Genomic DNA, 15995 nt, shown 5'->3' on the forward strand with positions numbered 1-15995 from the left:
ATGTTCTTGTCGCCGCGTCTGGCCATTGTAGGCAACGATACAACAAATCACTCCGTGATCCCCACCAATCTCATACCCCCGACCGAGCAGGGCGTGCGGATCCTGGTCGCCAACGCCGTCCTTGCGGTTCTCACGGCGGTATGGACGGCCCTGCGGTTCTGGTGCCGTCGCATGAAAGGCGCCGGCTATTTCCTCGAAGACTGGATGCACCTCGGCGCCCTCGTCTGCTTCTACGGGGCCGTCGCGTCGAATGTACTCATGGTCCTGGTCGGCGGATCCGGACATCACATGTCGGAGCTCCAGCCCTGGCATATCATCCGGCTCTCCATGGTAAGAGCGTCCATAATTCCAACGCGACGCAATAGTCTGACACAAATGCGTCCTAGGCTGCGTACTCGACCCAGGTCCTGTACGCCTTCTCCATGGGCTTGGTCAAGATGAGCATCACCTGGATGCTCAAGCGCATCTTCGTGACCCAGCAGTTCGCCCTCGCCGCGCGGGCCGTCATGGTCTTCACCGCCGCCTGGACCGTCATGACCATCCTCGTGGGCATCTTCATCTGCCGCCCGGTCGAGATGAACTGGAACCCGTACACGCCCGGGGGCATCTGCGGCGACCAGCTAGCCGCGTTCGCGTCCGTGGGGATCGTTGATATTGTCAATGAGGTCTCGATCTTGGCCTTGCCGATCCCGATGATCTGGCGGTTGCAGATGCCGCTTCGATATAAAGGGGCTCTTTTTTGTGTTTTCGGGGCAGGCATCCTGTGAGTCAGGGGGAGTGGCTATTTCGTTAACCTGCACCACGAATTCCATTCCAACTATCCGGGGCCCTAACTATCGTTTACAGGACATCAGTCTTCGCTGCTGCCAGGCTCTACAACGTGATCCATCTGGACTTCACCGACGTCTCTTACTCCGCGGTCGACGCCAATGTCTACGCCACGGTGGAGCCGGGCGTCGCCATCATCGTATCGTGCAGCCCGATCTTGCGGCCCCTTTTCGACAAGGTGTTCGGTCATAAAGCATCGTCATCATCCAACTTCGAAGAAGAGTAGCGGAAGCAACGAAGGGGCTCATCGCAAGCTCATGATGACCCTGGAAACATTTGGGCGAAGCAACCGCGAACTCAAGATGAGGCGGCAGATCGTGGCCAGCGACGGGTTCACTGCAATAGGCGGTGATGCGGATGAGCAGATTCGGCTCTCAAACTTCGAGGCGGATGAAAGTCGACGATGCTTGCAGATTGAAGCCGCAAAGACGTGCGAATCGAACAATCAATCAGGGGGTTCGAGTCTCTCGCGTGCCAGCTCCCAAAGAGGAATCCTTATCATAAGAGAGACGTCCGTCACGTCAGAGAAGGCCGCGTAAAGCGATGTATCACGAGTTAGTCTGACTGAGACACGTCCGTTTATAAGTCGCTATTATACATTTCAACTGGATATAATGGGATGCAGATATATCTGGATGTCATCGCCCATGGTTAGGAACCCAACCTATTGGAGTGAAACTCTTCGAGAAGCGAGTGTAGAGCGTGCCAGCCGTATTACTAGTTACCCAAGCAGGAAACCCATTAGCGTTCCCAGAATGACTTACAACCCATGACCCAGCATGTGTGGAAGGGAAAAGCCGAGACCATATCCGTCATCAACCCACGGCACTTCACTTTCACTCCTCGGCCGCGCTACCATCACCCCCGAGCCCGAGCCTCTCCTCAGTCGCCCGCACCACCTCGCTCCACTCCATCATCGCCCCGTCCCCGACATCGCCGCACGCCAGCATCTTCTTCTGCGGCGCCAGGACCTCGAACCAGCCGGTGCCGTCCGCGTTGCCGACGCCGTACTCGTCCTCGAGCACGCGCACCTGCTTGGCCGTGATGGGGTGGCGCCACATGGCCGTGTTCATGGCGGGCGCGACGAGGATGCGCTTCGTCTTCTTGGCGGGCGCGCTGCCATTGGTGGTCGCGCCGTTGGTGGCGGCGGCGGTGCCGTCAGATTGCGACTGCTGCTGCTGGAGCGGCGCCAGGTCCGTGTCGAGCTCGCCGCGCGCGTCCCAGGCGCGCACGACGCTCGTTAGGATGCCGTCGGCCATGCCGTTGACGATCTTGGCCATGGTGTTGGCGCTCAGGGGCGCGATGACGAGGAGATCAGCCCATCTATCTCGGGGTGTCAGCGTTTACTTCAATTCATCCTCTTAACATTCACCCCTCAGCTCAGGGGGTTGCCGGATTGAACGGAAATGGCCAATAAACCTACCGTCGGAGTTCAATATGCAAGATGGCATTGCCGCGCTTCCAAGGCTCCTTCCACTCATCCTCGTCGACGTACACAGCATCAACGTTGGGCTGGTGGCGGAGACTAGAAACGGTGGGCTGCTCGACGGACTGCCCCGCGAGGAAGCGAGAGGCCGAGGGCGTCAGCAGGATGCGGATGCTGAGGTTGGGGTGGCGCGCCAGGGCCTGGACGATGAGCGGCAGCTTGATGGTGGCGACGGACCCGGACGCCGCGAGCAGCAGGTGGGTCTTGCCGTCCAGCAGGGCGGCCGTCAGGTTGGCCAGGGAGGTGGACTCGCGGCGGATGTGGTGGGCGTCGTGGTGGGAGGAGATGTACTGCAGCATGTTGGATCAGGGTCCGTTCAAGTGGGGGGAGGTTCTCTGTCATGCAGGTGGAGGTGTGTGTAGGAGTATTTGAATACCGAGTGTCTTAGGGACAGCGTAATTCTAGGTATGATAATGCCAATTGAGATGAGGTGTTGTTGGATCAATTGATTGATCTTGGAGAAGCATGGCCATTCTCCCCTCCATCAAAGGGGGAGCCAAGGCGGGGTCTTTTTGTCTATTTGTAAGGAGCCATTTTGGAGCTTCAGCTCTCGCGGGAAACTCAATCCCAAGTTTAGTCCGCTCGCGATGTCGGCTCTCGCTTTTTCACTTCAGCATCATCAGGTTCAACCAAGCTTTGGCGTCTCTGCTGCGATCTTCTGATGTCCATCCGTTGCAGAACTATGATGCCATGCCACCAATCGAACGATGAGGTCCGAACGGAGGAGGGTGAGAGTCAAAAAGTGTGGTTGCACGAGACACAGCCAGTGACTGACGAAAAGAGCGCCTTGGATCGCATCAATCGCCTGTACTTGCCCAGTTGGTCCAATTGTGTTGGAGGGGGACGATGGGAATGCGGGGTGAGTTGGTGACGAATTGATTAACCTAGCCCTGTTGGGTGTTGCTCGGGCTTCTGGCTCAGGGCCCTCTGGGCTTCACAGGCTTTGATTCCCGGGGGGTTTGATTGGCCCTCCAGGCGTTTGTCAGGCCATGCAAGGCGTCTAAGGCTGCTGCTGCTGCCGTTATCTCGACCCACACAAGCTTTTTTGGGGGGGGGTTGCTGTCAACCCAACTTGCCCGTTCAAACAGCGACAGGGACTGGCATTGATTACATCATCTCTGCTCATTCCCAATCGCCGGCAATTCTGAATTCTCCATCTCGCCGCTCGCCGATAAGAAATCACCCGTCACAAAGAAGCTACGAGCCGATTTTCAATCTTCGCACCACCCCAGTTGCTACAATATCCAAGATGTGGTCCAGATCCCTCTTCTCCGCCGTGAGTAATCCAGAGTCTATTTGACTCAAAAGCACATGCCGCCCATCCGTCCGAAGCTGTGATATCGTGACACTGTGACTAACCCGCGATGCCACGATAAACAGGGCTTCCGGCAAGCCGCCCGCCCCATGGCCATGCGCTCCTCCGCCGCCATGCGCCCGGCGCCCTTCCTGTCCGCCTTCCAGGCCCGCCTGCTCTCCGACACGACGCGCCAGGCCATCGAGAAGGCCGTCGGCTCCGCCCCCGTCGTCCTCTTCATGAAGGGCACCCCCGAGACCCCCAGTGCGGCTTCTCCCGCGCCAGCATCCAGATCCTCGGCCTGCAGGGCGTCGACCCCTCCAAGTTCGCCGCCTTCAACGTCCTCGAGGACGACGAGCTGCGATCGGGTAAGCCGGCAGACAGACACGGGGGAATTTCAGGAACGACATGTGGTCGCAACAAATAGCTTACTGACCTCTTGGTATATAGGCATTAAGGAGTTCTCCGACTGGCCGACGATCCCCCAGCTCTACCTCGAGAAGGAGTTCGTGGGCGGATGCGACATCCTCGTCTCGATGCACCAGGACGGCTCGTTAGCCAAGATGCTGGAGGAGAAGAACGTCCTTGCTCCCCTCGAGGGCGGCGAGTCTGAGTCGAAATAAGCGTTAGACGGACCGACGTATCAGTTCTGTGCTTCTACTGCATGGCGGGCAGGCGACTGTACGAACTTTTTGGAAATCGGCGCAAACGCGGGATTACCTCCCTGTACATTACGAGACACAATTCTACCAACTTAATGAACATATATCTTCTTCGAAAGGCTACGATGTTAATATTGTGCTGTGAAATGCCAGTTTGGCTAAACAGTACTTAGAGAATGTATGCAGTACCTGCTACTAACGGATCATGGGAACCGGGAAGAAGCTGCAACGCCATAACATTCCTTTTCCAGCGCACATCGCCAAAAAAACTACCCAATACTAATTACTTGCGAAACTCGTACATACAGTCGCGAGCACTCTACCCCTACTGCGGATACGCAGCACCATCCCCCCGCATATCGCTGCCCGCCGACCAAATGCCCATATCCTCAATCGGATCAACGCTCCAGCGAATAATCTGCCCACGCCCAAACATGCCCCGTTCCTGCTCCGTGAGGACCTCGACATTGTGTCCCAGGTCTCTGAGCCCCTGGATCGTCTCCGCGCTCATCCCCTCCTCCACATAGACCGTCCGGTCCATGACCTCGCCCTCGTCGGGCATGCCGGCCCCGATGCACACGCGCGGCGCGTCGAGCGCCTGCTGCGGGCTGAGCCCGCCGACGACCTGTCCGAGGAGCGTCTGGACGTGGCCCTGCGGCTGCATGAAGCCTCCCATGACGCCGTACACGCTGTGCAGGGAGCCGTCGTGCAGGTTCGTGACGGCGGCGGGGATGATGGTGTGGTAGGGCCGCTTCCGCGGCGCCAGGACGTTGGGGTGCTGGGGGTCGAGCGAGAAGTTGGCGCCGCGGTTCTGCAGGGTGAAGCCGCAGCCGGCCGGGATGATGCAGGTGCCGAAGCCGCCGTAGTTGCTGTTGATGAAACTAATGGCGTTGCCCTGGCTATCGGAGCAGGCGAAGTACACGGTGTCGCTGCTCTGCAGGGCGGGGGAGGGCTGGCCGTGCAGGAGGGGCTTGTCGGTCGCCCGGGTCGGGTCGAAGAGCTTGGCGCGCTCGCGCAGGTACCCGGGCGCGATCAGGCCCGCCGAGGGGACCGTTTCGACGTTGGGGTCCGTCACCCACCAGCTCGCGTCGGCGAAGGCGATGCGGAGGGCCTCGACGATGACGTGCAGGTACGCGGGGGTGTTGAAGTCGGCCGCGGTGAAGGTCGGGATCGTGCCGGCGGACTCGAGCTCCTGGATGATGCCGAGGGCCATCAGGGCCACGATGCCCTGGCCGTTGGGCGGGTGCTCCCAGAGCTCCAATCCCAGGTCCAGGTCCTTTCCGTCGCCATCACCCTTCAGGATGTTGTCCTTCAGCGCCTCCGCCACGCCCTGCCCTCGGAACTTGAGCGAGATGGGATCCACCGCCTCGCTGCCCATCTCGAGGTGGTGCGCCAGGTCGTCGAGCTCGAGGTGGCCGCCCAGGTCCCGGACGACCTTGACGAGCTCCTCGGCGATGCGGCCCGTGTAGAAGCCCTTCTTTCCCTCGGCCGCGAGGGTGCGGAACGTCTTGGCGAGGGTCGTGTTCTTCATAATCTCGCCCGGCCGCGGCGCGCGCACGCCGTCGGGGGCGCGGGGGTCCGTCTTCAGCATCTCGCGGAAGTTGGGCGAGGCGGCGCGGATGGTGGGTTCGGCCTTGGCCCACTGTGTATGTCGTACATATCAGCTATCCATCCTACGAGCACGTGATTATCTCCCCCCCCCAGGTGACACGAAGGAGGGAGAAACCTACGTAATGCGTGACCAGCTCCGAGACCGGGAACCCCTTCTCCCCCAGCTCGATGGCGGGCTGGAGGATCTGCTCCAGCGTGACCTTGCCGCTGCCGAACCGCTCGACGGCGTCGCACCAGCCCGCGGCCGCGCCCGGGACCGTGACGGCGTGCACGCTCGTCATGTCGATCTTGGCGCCCTTGTCAGCGCCGTCGGCGAGCCCGAGCGACTTCCGGATCGTCTCGAGCGTGCACTTGCCGCCCGCGCGCCCGGACCCGTTCATGGCCGAGACCCTTTTCGTCGCGGCGTCGTAGAAGAGGCAGAAGACGTCGCCGCCGATGCCGGTCGAGGCGGGCTCGGTGATGTTGAGGCCCGCCGCTGTCAGGACTTGTTAGTTTACTTTCATCATCCCATCCATAAGTAAGTAGTTAGTATATGATCGCTCTCAAACGTACCGACTGCTACCGCGGCGTCGGCGCAGTTGCCGCCCGCGTCCAGGATCTCGATGCCGCATTTCGCGGCGAGCGGCTGCGTGCAGGCGACGATGCCCTTGGTGCTGTGGACGACGCTCCGGCGGCTGGCGAACTTCATCAGCGGGTCCGACCCGGGCGGGAAGACCGAGGGGATGGTCAGCGGCATCGTCGTTTGCGAGAGTTTCGAGTCGAAACGTGGGGTAGTGGGGAAGTTAGTGGTGGTGGTGGTGGTGGTGTGTGTAAGTGGCTGAATCGCGGAGGGGGCTCAGGGAAAGGGCAGAGACGCAGAAAAGAGATGCGGAGAGAGCTGGGTTATGAATGCGGTATTTGCTTGGGGTCTGAGGACGTCTTTGTCTACTCATGGTAACATACAAACATAAATGACGTTTGTAGACAAGACGAGCGAAGATGAGTCGTCTCTTGTGTCTTATCACGTATCACAAGGGAACTGAGGAATCCCGACGGCTAACGCTCGTTAGCGTCATCGCAAGCCGTCTGGTTTGGAGGGGTGAGTGGGCACGCTGGCTTTCCACCACGCTGACCACGGGTCCTTAGCCGGATCGGTCGCCGGTTTGGGGCTAGCCAGCCAGCAAATACTCCAACGGGGGTTGGAGTCAGACTGGAACTCTGGGGAAAGCAGCCCAAACAGTTTCTAAAGATGCCGCACCTCCGAAGCTAAGGCCCCCGAATCTCGGAGGGCCCCGGTTGCGATTATGTACGAGAAGGGAAGCTGGATGCTTGGCTCCATTGCTCGCCTCGGCAATCCGTCCTGCCGTAAGCCGCTAGGTCAGTATTGTCTTAGGGCGCATCTGCTGCGAACTCATGCTTTTCGGTGGACATTTGGGTCTTGGCCGTTAATCATTTGGCATAATCTAGCTCTTTCGGCGTTTACAGGACGGAGGAACGGGTATCGCTCCCATATTTCGTAAGCGCCTTTCACACAACATTGGTGACCAATTGGATCATCTCGGACTCCATGAACATATAAAACGGCCATCTCTGGACGGATATGGAACACATGTGAGGAACTGCTTATAATGTTACCGACGAGCTCTGACTTCAGGACTTCGTCGTCAAATAATATCCCGATCGCTGCATGTCATTTTCTGCTTGCATGCTAATCATGCAGTGACACACGGGCAACCATCCCTGGCACCGGTCCCCACGTCCCTGGTCGCACAACTACCACGTCTTCATTGTACGTCGCCGCCACCACGATGCCTGAGTGGCGGCTGCAGCGAATCGATGTTTTTGAGTTGTTTCACGGCCATGCAATTCCATCTCAGCTTGATACCGTTATCGCCGTCAAGCGTCCGATCTCGGGCACCGCATCGCCATTTCGGCCTGGAGCAGCCCGGCTACTGGGACCTCTTGCATTGAAGGCCAGGTCCCAGTTCCCTTCCACAACCAGGCAATGGTCGTTGGTCCGGGTGAAGCGATTAGCCCCAGAGAGTTGCGCAAATGAACCGTCGGTCTGCAGTCAGAAGAAAGCAAGGGACGGGCCCTCTCCCGTTCAATTGGCTACCGCTGCTCTGGACCGGACCGGCTGAATGTCAATGTCGGCCCGTGCCGGAAGCAAACAATTGCAAGTAAGGGAGGCCGCTGCAGTTGGGTGTCGCACAACGTTGGCTTGGCAAGAACCTCACCTTGAACCAACAGCGCTGCAATTTCGGGTAAACCATATTCCAGGATGCCCCTTGGTGGGTGTCTTGTCGCAAGAGATCTCGGGTGGAAAAGGAGGCCCGTCTAGCCTATACGACTGCCAACAGACTAACAGATATGATGCTCTACAGATGGTTCAAATGGGCAAGATAATGGACGCATCCTAGACGCAACCTAGATATGAATACATAAGGGGAGTCCTGGCAATCATTGCACATCGCCAATGTCCAAGTTCTTCTGATTTATGAGCACTGTAGCGACTTTCCGTTGATATATTCTAACCATGAGCAATGAAATATTGGGACGTACGGTGTGTGAACCGGGCTGGGTGAGTCACGACCTACCCCATTCATAACGACAAGGCCTCCCCCACCACTGACCGTTGATGGCTACGAACTCAGATCCAAGGCGGCTGGGCCTTCAACCGCCCATCCTGTGGCAAACCGCGAGCGGACCTAAAGCTGGAGACGATGTGCTACGCCTCTCCACGCCACCTCAACGCGACCAACAGCAACGCAGACGACCCGAGCACCGCCGGCACCTTCGGCCTCGACTTTGGCCCCCGCGGCGACGAGGCCTTCGAGCGCTGCTGCAACCCCCCGGAGGACCAACCCCCCGCCCGGCTGGGACCCGACCCCGTACCTGTACCAGAAGGAGCCGAACTGCGGCGGCATGAACTTCTGCTTCACGGCCAGCCCCGTGTCGGCGCAGAACTGGACGTGGTGCGTCCAGCACGCCGCGGCGCGGCTCATGGACGAGTTCCGGGCCGAGGGGCAGGAGCTCAACTTCACGGTTGAGGAGGCGGTGGAGGCGGAGTGCGAGGTCGTCTACTACGACTGGTTGAGGAACCCGGCGCTGGTCCGGCAGCCGAGCCCGGAGAAGTGCTTGTCAGGTGCGGTTCAGACGGGTCGTGTTTCGACCAGGGATGTACTCCTCGTCGGGCTCGTGGCTTCATTTTATCTGTTGTAAACGGCTGAGCTAAACTGCGACTATGATTGCGTTGTACATCGATCAGACCTGTATCGCTGCTAATTTGTTAGCCTTCCCTTTCCAATCGTATCGTTACTTCACCTGTCAAGTGATCACGAAAAGGTGTGTTTAGCGTTCATTAGTACGAAATGAATGCAAGGAAGTGAGTTTAGTGCTCGCTACATATACCCGTTTTCGTGTTACCCACCCCTGCCACCGGACCGAACGGACGGTACCAAATCAGGAGGAACGAAAGCAGTCATGTATTTGAGGATAGGCATAAGCACCATCATGTCAGTGATAGCCATAAAGAGTATACATGAATTCACCCTTGCGAATCACGAGTCTATAATAGACCATCCTATAGATCAGGGGTTATCTGACAGGACATGGGGAAGGATGGTGGTGTCGAGGAATTGCGGCTGGGAAGCCATGTAAGCAAACGTGACATAAGCGCCCTTGGCGGCAACTGGCTGCAGCTGGTGCTGCCAACGCAGCAAGCACCCGTTCCCGGGCCGAGTCTAACACATCAGATGATGATGAGGTTGGCGGTGAGATCGTGCTTACATCTTGAGTCCGCGTGCTCATAATCCCTCCTAGTCCAATCTCTACCTATTACCCTCGCAAATCCCCTCCACAGTTTCGAGAAAAACTTCCTCCCTCGTACTCGCCGCCATGTCGTCGCCATCTTTTAGTTCGAGTGACGTATCATACCAACAACAGCAGCCAGCAGCCGCTACGATGTTTCCCCGGTTTAGCGCCCTCCCGCCCGAGTTACGTCTGCACGTCTGGCGATTCTTCGCGCCCATAGGCCCTGACCGCAAGCCTCAAGTGTTTGCGTTCGAAACCTGTCGTCCTGAAGGCCGAGCCGGGCCGAGGATGGCCCTGCCCTGCCCGAGCCTGGCCCAGCAGACCGCCAGCGTGAGAGCGGTACTGGCGGTATCCCAAGAGAGCCGCGCTGAGGCGCTCAGAGCATTCCCCGACACCCTGGGGAGTTACACAGGCAACTTCGTAATCCGGTTTGATGGCGAGCGTGATGTCGTGTTGTTGGACAAACGCCCCAAACACGGACGGGCTCGGCAGCCTTGGGGGATCGCCATTCCGGAGTTGGCCAAACCCGTCCGACAGCTGGCCATCGGGCCGCGTTACTTCAACAAATATCGGCTTCATCCTAGAAACCCTATGCTGCTCTTCTGGATCATCCGACCGTTTGAGAGAGTACATGCCGTCTACTACACCCAAGACGCCAGCGTGCTCGAGGAGGCCAGTTGTTCCTGGTGTGTTTCCACGCAGATACACCACTTCTACAACCCAGAAACCGAACCAAATCGGAAGCCACTGCGCCGGCCGGAAATCATGTACTGCTGGCCCAACCTGGTCAGCCATCGCGAGTACGCCCAGCAAGAACCGTCGATACGCGAGACGGACTACGCGGCTTCGCACCGCCTCCGGGACTTCCTCAACATGTTCCTCGAGACGATGTACGAGGAAGTACCGACCCCTGAGCAGTTGGTCCTGACGGTCCTCAACCGATCCAGATTCGTCTTTTTCACGCACGAGGATCTGCGGAGGTTCGAGCGGGTCGAGTACTGGCCGATGGTTGCCTTCGTGGGCTTCTCTTGCGTACGGCGGTACCGGTCCATGGGTGGCGTCGATGTTGAAAAGCATCCAGATGATTCGGATCTGGAGTAAAGTCTTGTTCCTCAATAAGGCAACATGTTTTGATGTCGTGTTCAGCTGAGAGCTAGGGTCATGCTAGAAATGGGGTTGCCAACGTCTAGTACCATACTAGTCGTGGATCCATGTAAATATGTGATAGCAGCAGCCTAGTTCAGGGTGTTAAAGGAGTCGCTGGTTATTTGAATGGATACTAGATTAGTCATTACCTTTCTAGCCTCTTTACCTTTCCGACTATGTGCATTCTCCGTAGCACAAGCGGCGCCGGCCATGCTCTGGGCTAGTTTTCACATAACTACCCCGTCTGACAGTCGGTTGATAGTAGATACCTGTTTCAGCTAAGCCTTGTGCCGCCCAGGCCTCAGACATGGTACCACTCATGCCAGGTATTGCGTTATAAGCCGCATTGGCACCGTACGACGTGCCCTCCAATGTTGTTCCAGATTCCAATAGCCGAGGTTGCCAAGGACCTCGTAAGGTTGAGAGTAGGACCGAATGTACTAGTCGAAGATATGAAAGGGATATATTGCCATGGACAAATCGTTACGACGAGAATCTGTGGGATGCCTTTGGGTACCACTTTTTCCATCGTATTGCCATCGTATTACGCAACGTGACACTGAATTTACGACTCAAAGTCCGATCAAATCTCACATGGAAGATGGCAGTACCAAGAGTTCGCTGCCCAATCCTCCCTACGACGTGATTGATCAGCCAGCTGCTGCCAAACTTGGTTCGGCACCCCCTCAGCCAAGGTTCAATGGATGTTGTGCATGACGGTTTCCACTTAACAGTATCGTTACTTGCCGTTCAACCGCCCCATGTTCAATGCGGGGATGGTCACAATGAGGGATCGAGACAATGCGAGGCTGACGTCCATCCTCAGTGGCATCGTCCAATTGCGGACTTCCGATCATGGTAGCAACATTCGGCAAATCGAATCCACAGCAGAGATCATATGAAGAACGGATCCCTAGACAGGCATCATCTGGGGAACGTCAAAGCAGATGGAGGGTACATACTTGTGGACGGCCCAACGGTTTCGGCCAATGATCCTGCTTTAGGATCTTTTCCACATGCGCATGGAAGTCCCAGAGGCAGGATTCCGCGTAGCTATCAGATTTCACATTGGCAGAAGCGACCATCGTTACATTAGGCAAGACGCATGGTTTGCTGCAGAGAGCAGGAAGTGGTGCCACTCGCCGGCATGGAAAGTCGGAGTAACAGTTGAATACCCTGCAGGCTCATTCGTGGGGGCCGGCACGAGGTAGCATCGCAACGGAGCCCTCGCTGTTTATAGACATCCCGTCGCTGTAGTACGCAGGTATATGTTATTCAGCAGCCCGCACTCACATGCCTTATCGTGCTACCCACCCCTGCACGCGCAGACGCTCGCACGCGGTGGCATGCTTGGCGGCGGGGTCAATAGGGTGCTGACCCGGGAATCTCAATGGGGCCACAAGTTGCAACGGCTTCTATACCGGGCCAAGACTTGGCTATCTGCCCTATGCGGCATATGCACCACACAAGTCCGATGCTGACCACCGAGGGACTTTTTAATATATACGCGATACACCACTGGCTGGCCTTAAGTGATGGCGTTGCATTTACTCGTGCCTCGCCGCCACCAGATGACGCTCCATCCAAGCAAGGCAGACGCAGGATGTATTGGAAATCTGCAGCAAGTCTCGCCTACTCTTGCCTTCCCGGCTAATTTTACATCCGCGGAGGAGCTTCAACCACCAACCATCAGCGGCCTACTACATGTTATCTTCGACACTAAGAAGTCATTACTCTTGGGCTGACTTGCCAACAAAAGAAGGATGATGCGGCTCAACAGAGGCAATCGAGATGTGTGGCATGACCTGCTATCTATGACTTGCAGGTACTTAAAGGTCGGGTGTCCTGCCATTCAACCCCTATTGTGCAACCTCTGAATTTCATATCTTGCCGGATCTTCACTTCATATAGCCCATTCACTTTGTTAACCCTTTGCTCTGTAGTTCTTCGCCGACATGTCAGGTCTCCAACAGCTGGCCAACGTCAAGCCTGCTCATCTCGGCCTAGCCGTGATAGGAGCCGCAGCAGCTACGGGGCTTCTGTACCTCATCGTACTCAAGCCCCTATACAACCTCTTCTTCCACCCCCTGCGCAAGTACCCCGGTCCCAAGCTCTGGGCCGCGAGCCGCCTCCCGTACCTCCGGAACTGGGTCGGCGGCCACGCCCCGCAAACCATCCTGGAGCTGCACCACCAGTACGGCGAGATCGTCCGGGTCGCGCCCGACGAGCTCTCGTTCCTGCGCCCGGACGCCTGGAAGGAGATCATGGGCTACATCCGCGCGGCGTGCTCGAGAACGAAAAGGACCCGCTCATCTTCCGCGGCCTCAGCGTCGAGGAGTCCGTCATCGGCGCCCCGCGCGACAAGCACCGCGCCCTGCGCAGCGTGCTGTCCCACGGCTTCTCGGCCTCGCGCATGCTCGACCAGCAGCCCATCATCATGCGCTACATCGACCTGCTCGTCGAGCGGCTGCGCGAGAAGTCCAAAACCGAAAAAGGCGAGGCCCAGAACATGGTGCTGTGGTACAACTACGCCACCTTTGACATTATTGGCGACCTCTCGTTCGGCGAGTCCTTCGGCTGCCTCGAGAGCTCGACCCTGCACCCCTGGGTCGCCGTCGTCTTCTCCTGGCTCAAGCTCAACGCGCACATGGTCCAGTTCCGGCGCACGGTCCCCTGGCTCCTTGACATCGTCGACAGCGTGCTCGGCCGCATGGCCACGGAGCAGGTGAAAGAGCACATGGGCTACGTCCGGGGCAAGCTGACCAAGCGGCTCAACACCGTGACGGACCGCCCGGACTTTGTCGACTCGATGCTGCGGACCGACAAGGCGGGCCTGTCCCTCACGCGGACGCAGCTCGAGGAGAATGCGAACCTCTTCATCGTCGCGGGCTCCGAGACCACGGCCACCACGCTCTCGTTCACGTCGTGGCTGCTGCTCACGCACCCGCACATCATGAGAAAGGTCACCGACGAGCTCTTCGCGACGTTTTCCAGAGATGAGGAGATCGACCTCAGTAGCGTCAACCAGCTCAAGTACATGATCGCCATGTTTGAGGAGTCCCTTCGCCTATTCCCGCCCGTGCCGGTCACGGTCCCACGGGTAACGCCGCCCGGTGGTCGGCAGATCTGTGGGGAACAAATCCCCGAAAACGTAAGTTTGTTCTTTCTCTACTTTTCCTCGTTCTCTTCACGCTACATCAGTCTCATCTTTCTGAGCTGGGTATTCCGTTATTTCTTTTCATGCAAAGTTCAACCCGTTGCTAACTTCCGATCCGTAAAGACCAAGCTCGGGGTCTGGCACTACCCGATGTACCATCACGCCGACCACTTCGCCCACCCCGAAGAGTTCCATCCCGAGCGCTGGCTCGGCGAGGACCCGCGCTTCGCGCACGACCGCAAGGAGGCCTTTGAGCCCTTCTCGCACGGCAGCCGGAACTGCCTAGGGAAAAAGTATGATTACCTTATCCAACCCCTCAAATCTCGACCAGTGCAAGTTTACTAACGATGTGACGCACAGCCTCGCCTACGCGGAGATGCGCACCATCATGGCCCGGATGCTGTTCAACTTTGATATGCGCTTAGCCGAAGGCTATGAGACATGGGCCCACGGGATCGAGATCCACAATCTGTATGAGAAGCCGCCGCTGTTCATCCATCTTACGCCGAGGGACGAGGCAGAACGCGCCCGTCTGCGTCCCAACTAATCGTGACACACATTCGTTTCTTGTTTGATTTCCTTTGTTATAGGTTTCGGGGTCACGGCTGGGACGGTACAATGTGAATGAGTTGGGTGGGTGCTATATAACATATTTGTAATAGATTGAAACATTACCAAATACCACCAAAGCAGTCTTTTCACCTGCCAAATTTCACGCGAGGATGAATGTGTATCAATCATCGCATTTCCCCCATCAATATACCACACGCTGCCTCTTACGCCCCCTTTCCACCTCATGATACTCCTCCTCCTCCTCCTCCTCCTCCTCCTGTTCCGAAACCTCACTCGCAATCTCACTCTCACCTTCCCTCTCACCTTCACCCTCAACTTCACTTTCAACTTCACTCTCATCCCCACTCTCAGTCGGGCACAAGCACTCACTTCCATCACATTCACAATCGTACTCCTCCACGAGCTTCTCCATCTCCAAAGCCCCGATGTAGAGCACCGCCGGCCCGACCGCCTGCCGGATCACCTTGCGCCTGGCCGCCTTCCTGTACGCGCCGAGCGAGCTGTCGATGACTTCCTGAACGATCCTCGGCACCTGCTCCGCCGCGTCTCGAAACCGGTCTTTGAAGGCAGTCACGCGCGCGGCGTCGGCACGGTGGCGCTCCTGGTCGCGGAAGCGCCGGCGCCGTTTTCGAGCTTTCTCCCAGGCTGTATACATGGGCTCGTACTGCGGGACCTGATTTACCTTTGACTTAGTGTCACTCCAAAAGAGAAGGGCCGGGGGGCGGGGCAAGAAAGATGAAAGAGGGGTATCCAGCTAGGCGTGAGAGCGCAAGACATACCATCAGAAAATAGCCCCCAAACGCAATGACTCTCTGGTCTTCTACCCATGCTTTCGTCCGTCTCGAGATCTCCTCATCGAGTTCCACTGAAGAGTCTGTAATATTGTGGAGTTTGAGGCTGAACCATGTCCGGGGTGCATCGGCAGTTTTGCTGGCAGTAGTGTTGAACGGGTCCGACGAGGCCCGGGCCCGCACGAAAGTTCCGCTACCGTCCTCCTTTGCCTTGACACGCTTCATTTTCATTTCCGCCATCGCCTTTGCCAGGAAGTGATGATCAAAGATGGTCAAACAGATGCTTGTGGTATAGTGACTAGGAGATGGTAAGTCTGGCTGTTCACACAGGGGATGGCACAATTGATTTAGCTTCTGTCGTGTTGGGTCACGATGACGGCGTCGACAATCGAAAGTTCAACACGGTCGCGAAAACCTGCCCGTGCTTCGTCCCTTGAGCCGCTGTCTAATAGGGGTCCTCCAAATAGAGTTTACCTAGGCACATATAGTCTAGTGGCCGGACCCCTATTTTCAGTGTCGACGGTTGTTTCAACAACAAAACCTTCCTTTGAGCTATGTCAGCAAAATTGCAATCCTCGGTGTGATATCTGGCTCAAAACGGAATACACAGCTAGTTCAGTCTGAAGCTTATCATACTTTCTCAACCGTAGCTACT

The 15995-nt window shown here is 57.3% G+C and overlaps 8 protein-coding genes across 8 annotated transcripts; 5 read left to right on the plus strand and 3 right to left on the minus strand.

Annotated features, from left to right (window-relative positions):
* On the plus strand, positions 1-1054 carry PG986_011257 (uncharacterized protein; the record flags this gene model as incomplete). Its single annotated transcript, XM_066847479.1, has 3 exons — positions 1-330; positions 387-763; positions 847-1054. The coding sequence occupies 3 exons, from the start codon at positions 1-3 to the stop codon at positions 1052-1054; spliced, it is 915 nt and encodes a 304-aa protein (XP_066696970.1).
* A 610-nt stretch (positions 1055-1664) lies between these two features.
* Positions 1665-2613, minus strand: PG986_011258 (uncharacterized protein; the record flags this gene model as incomplete). Its single annotated transcript, XM_066847480.1, has 2 exons — positions 1665-2151; positions 2252-2613. 2 exons carry the CDS (start codon positions 2611-2613, stop codon positions 1665-1667), a joined length of 849 nt encoding a protein of 282 aa, XP_066696971.1.
* Positions 2614-3563: 950 nt separating this feature from the next.
* PG986_011259 (uncharacterized protein) lies at positions 3564-4231 on the plus strand (the record flags this gene model as incomplete). The annotated part of the gene is made up of 3 exons (XM_066847481.1): positions 3564-3594; positions 3695-3976; positions 4059-4231. The coding sequence occupies 3 exons, from the start codon at positions 3564-3566 to the stop codon at positions 4229-4231; spliced, it is 486 nt and encodes a 161-aa protein (XP_066696972.1).
* Positions 4232-4595: 364 nt separating this feature from the next.
* PG986_011260 (uncharacterized protein) lies at positions 4596-6617 on the minus strand (the record flags this gene model as incomplete). The annotated part of the gene is made up of 3 exons (XM_066847482.1): positions 4596-5912; positions 6001-6356; positions 6434-6617. The coding sequence occupies 3 exons, from the start codon at positions 6615-6617 to the stop codon at positions 4596-4598; spliced, it is 1857 nt and encodes a 618-aa protein (XP_066696973.1).
* A 1966-nt stretch (positions 6618-8583) lies between these two features.
* On the plus strand, positions 8584-8910 carry PG986_011261 (uncharacterized protein; the record flags this gene model as incomplete). Its single annotated transcript, XM_066847483.1, has 1 exon — positions 8584-8910. One exon carries the CDS (start codon positions 8584-8586, stop codon positions 8908-8910), a length of 327 nt encoding a protein of 108 aa, XP_066696974.1.
* A 913-nt stretch (positions 8911-9823) lies between these two features.
* On the plus strand, positions 9824-10774 carry PG986_011262 (zinc finger domain-containing protein; the record flags this gene model as incomplete). The annotated part of the gene is made up of 1 exon (XM_066847484.1): positions 9824-10774. One exon carries the CDS (start codon positions 9824-9826, stop codon positions 10772-10774), a length of 951 nt encoding a protein of 316 aa, XP_066696975.1.
* Positions 10775-14126: 3352 nt separating this feature from the next.
* On the plus strand, positions 14127-14523 carry PG986_011263 (cytochrome P450; the record flags this gene model as incomplete). The annotated part of the gene is made up of 2 exons (XM_066847485.1): positions 14127-14269; positions 14337-14523. The coding sequence occupies 2 exons, from the start codon at positions 14127-14129 to the stop codon at positions 14521-14523; spliced, it is 330 nt and encodes a 109-aa protein (XP_066696976.1).
* A 207-nt stretch (positions 14524-14730) lies between these two features.
* Positions 14731-15565, minus strand: PG986_011264 (uncharacterized protein; the record flags this gene model as incomplete). The annotated part of the gene is made up of 2 exons (XM_066847486.1): positions 14731-15222; positions 15329-15565. 2 exons carry the CDS (start codon positions 15563-15565, stop codon positions 14731-14733), a joined length of 729 nt encoding a protein of 242 aa, XP_066696977.1.
* Between the last annotated feature and the right edge of the window lie 430 nt (positions 15566-15995).

Source organism: Apiospora aurea (assembly GCF_038362705.1).
Source record: "Apiospora aurea strain CBS 24483 chromosome Unknown utg000007l_segment0_segment0, whole genome shotgun sequence".
NCBI classification, from domain to species: Eukaryota; Fungi; Ascomycota; class Sordariomycetes; order Amphisphaeriales; family Apiosporaceae; genus Apiospora; species Apiospora aurea.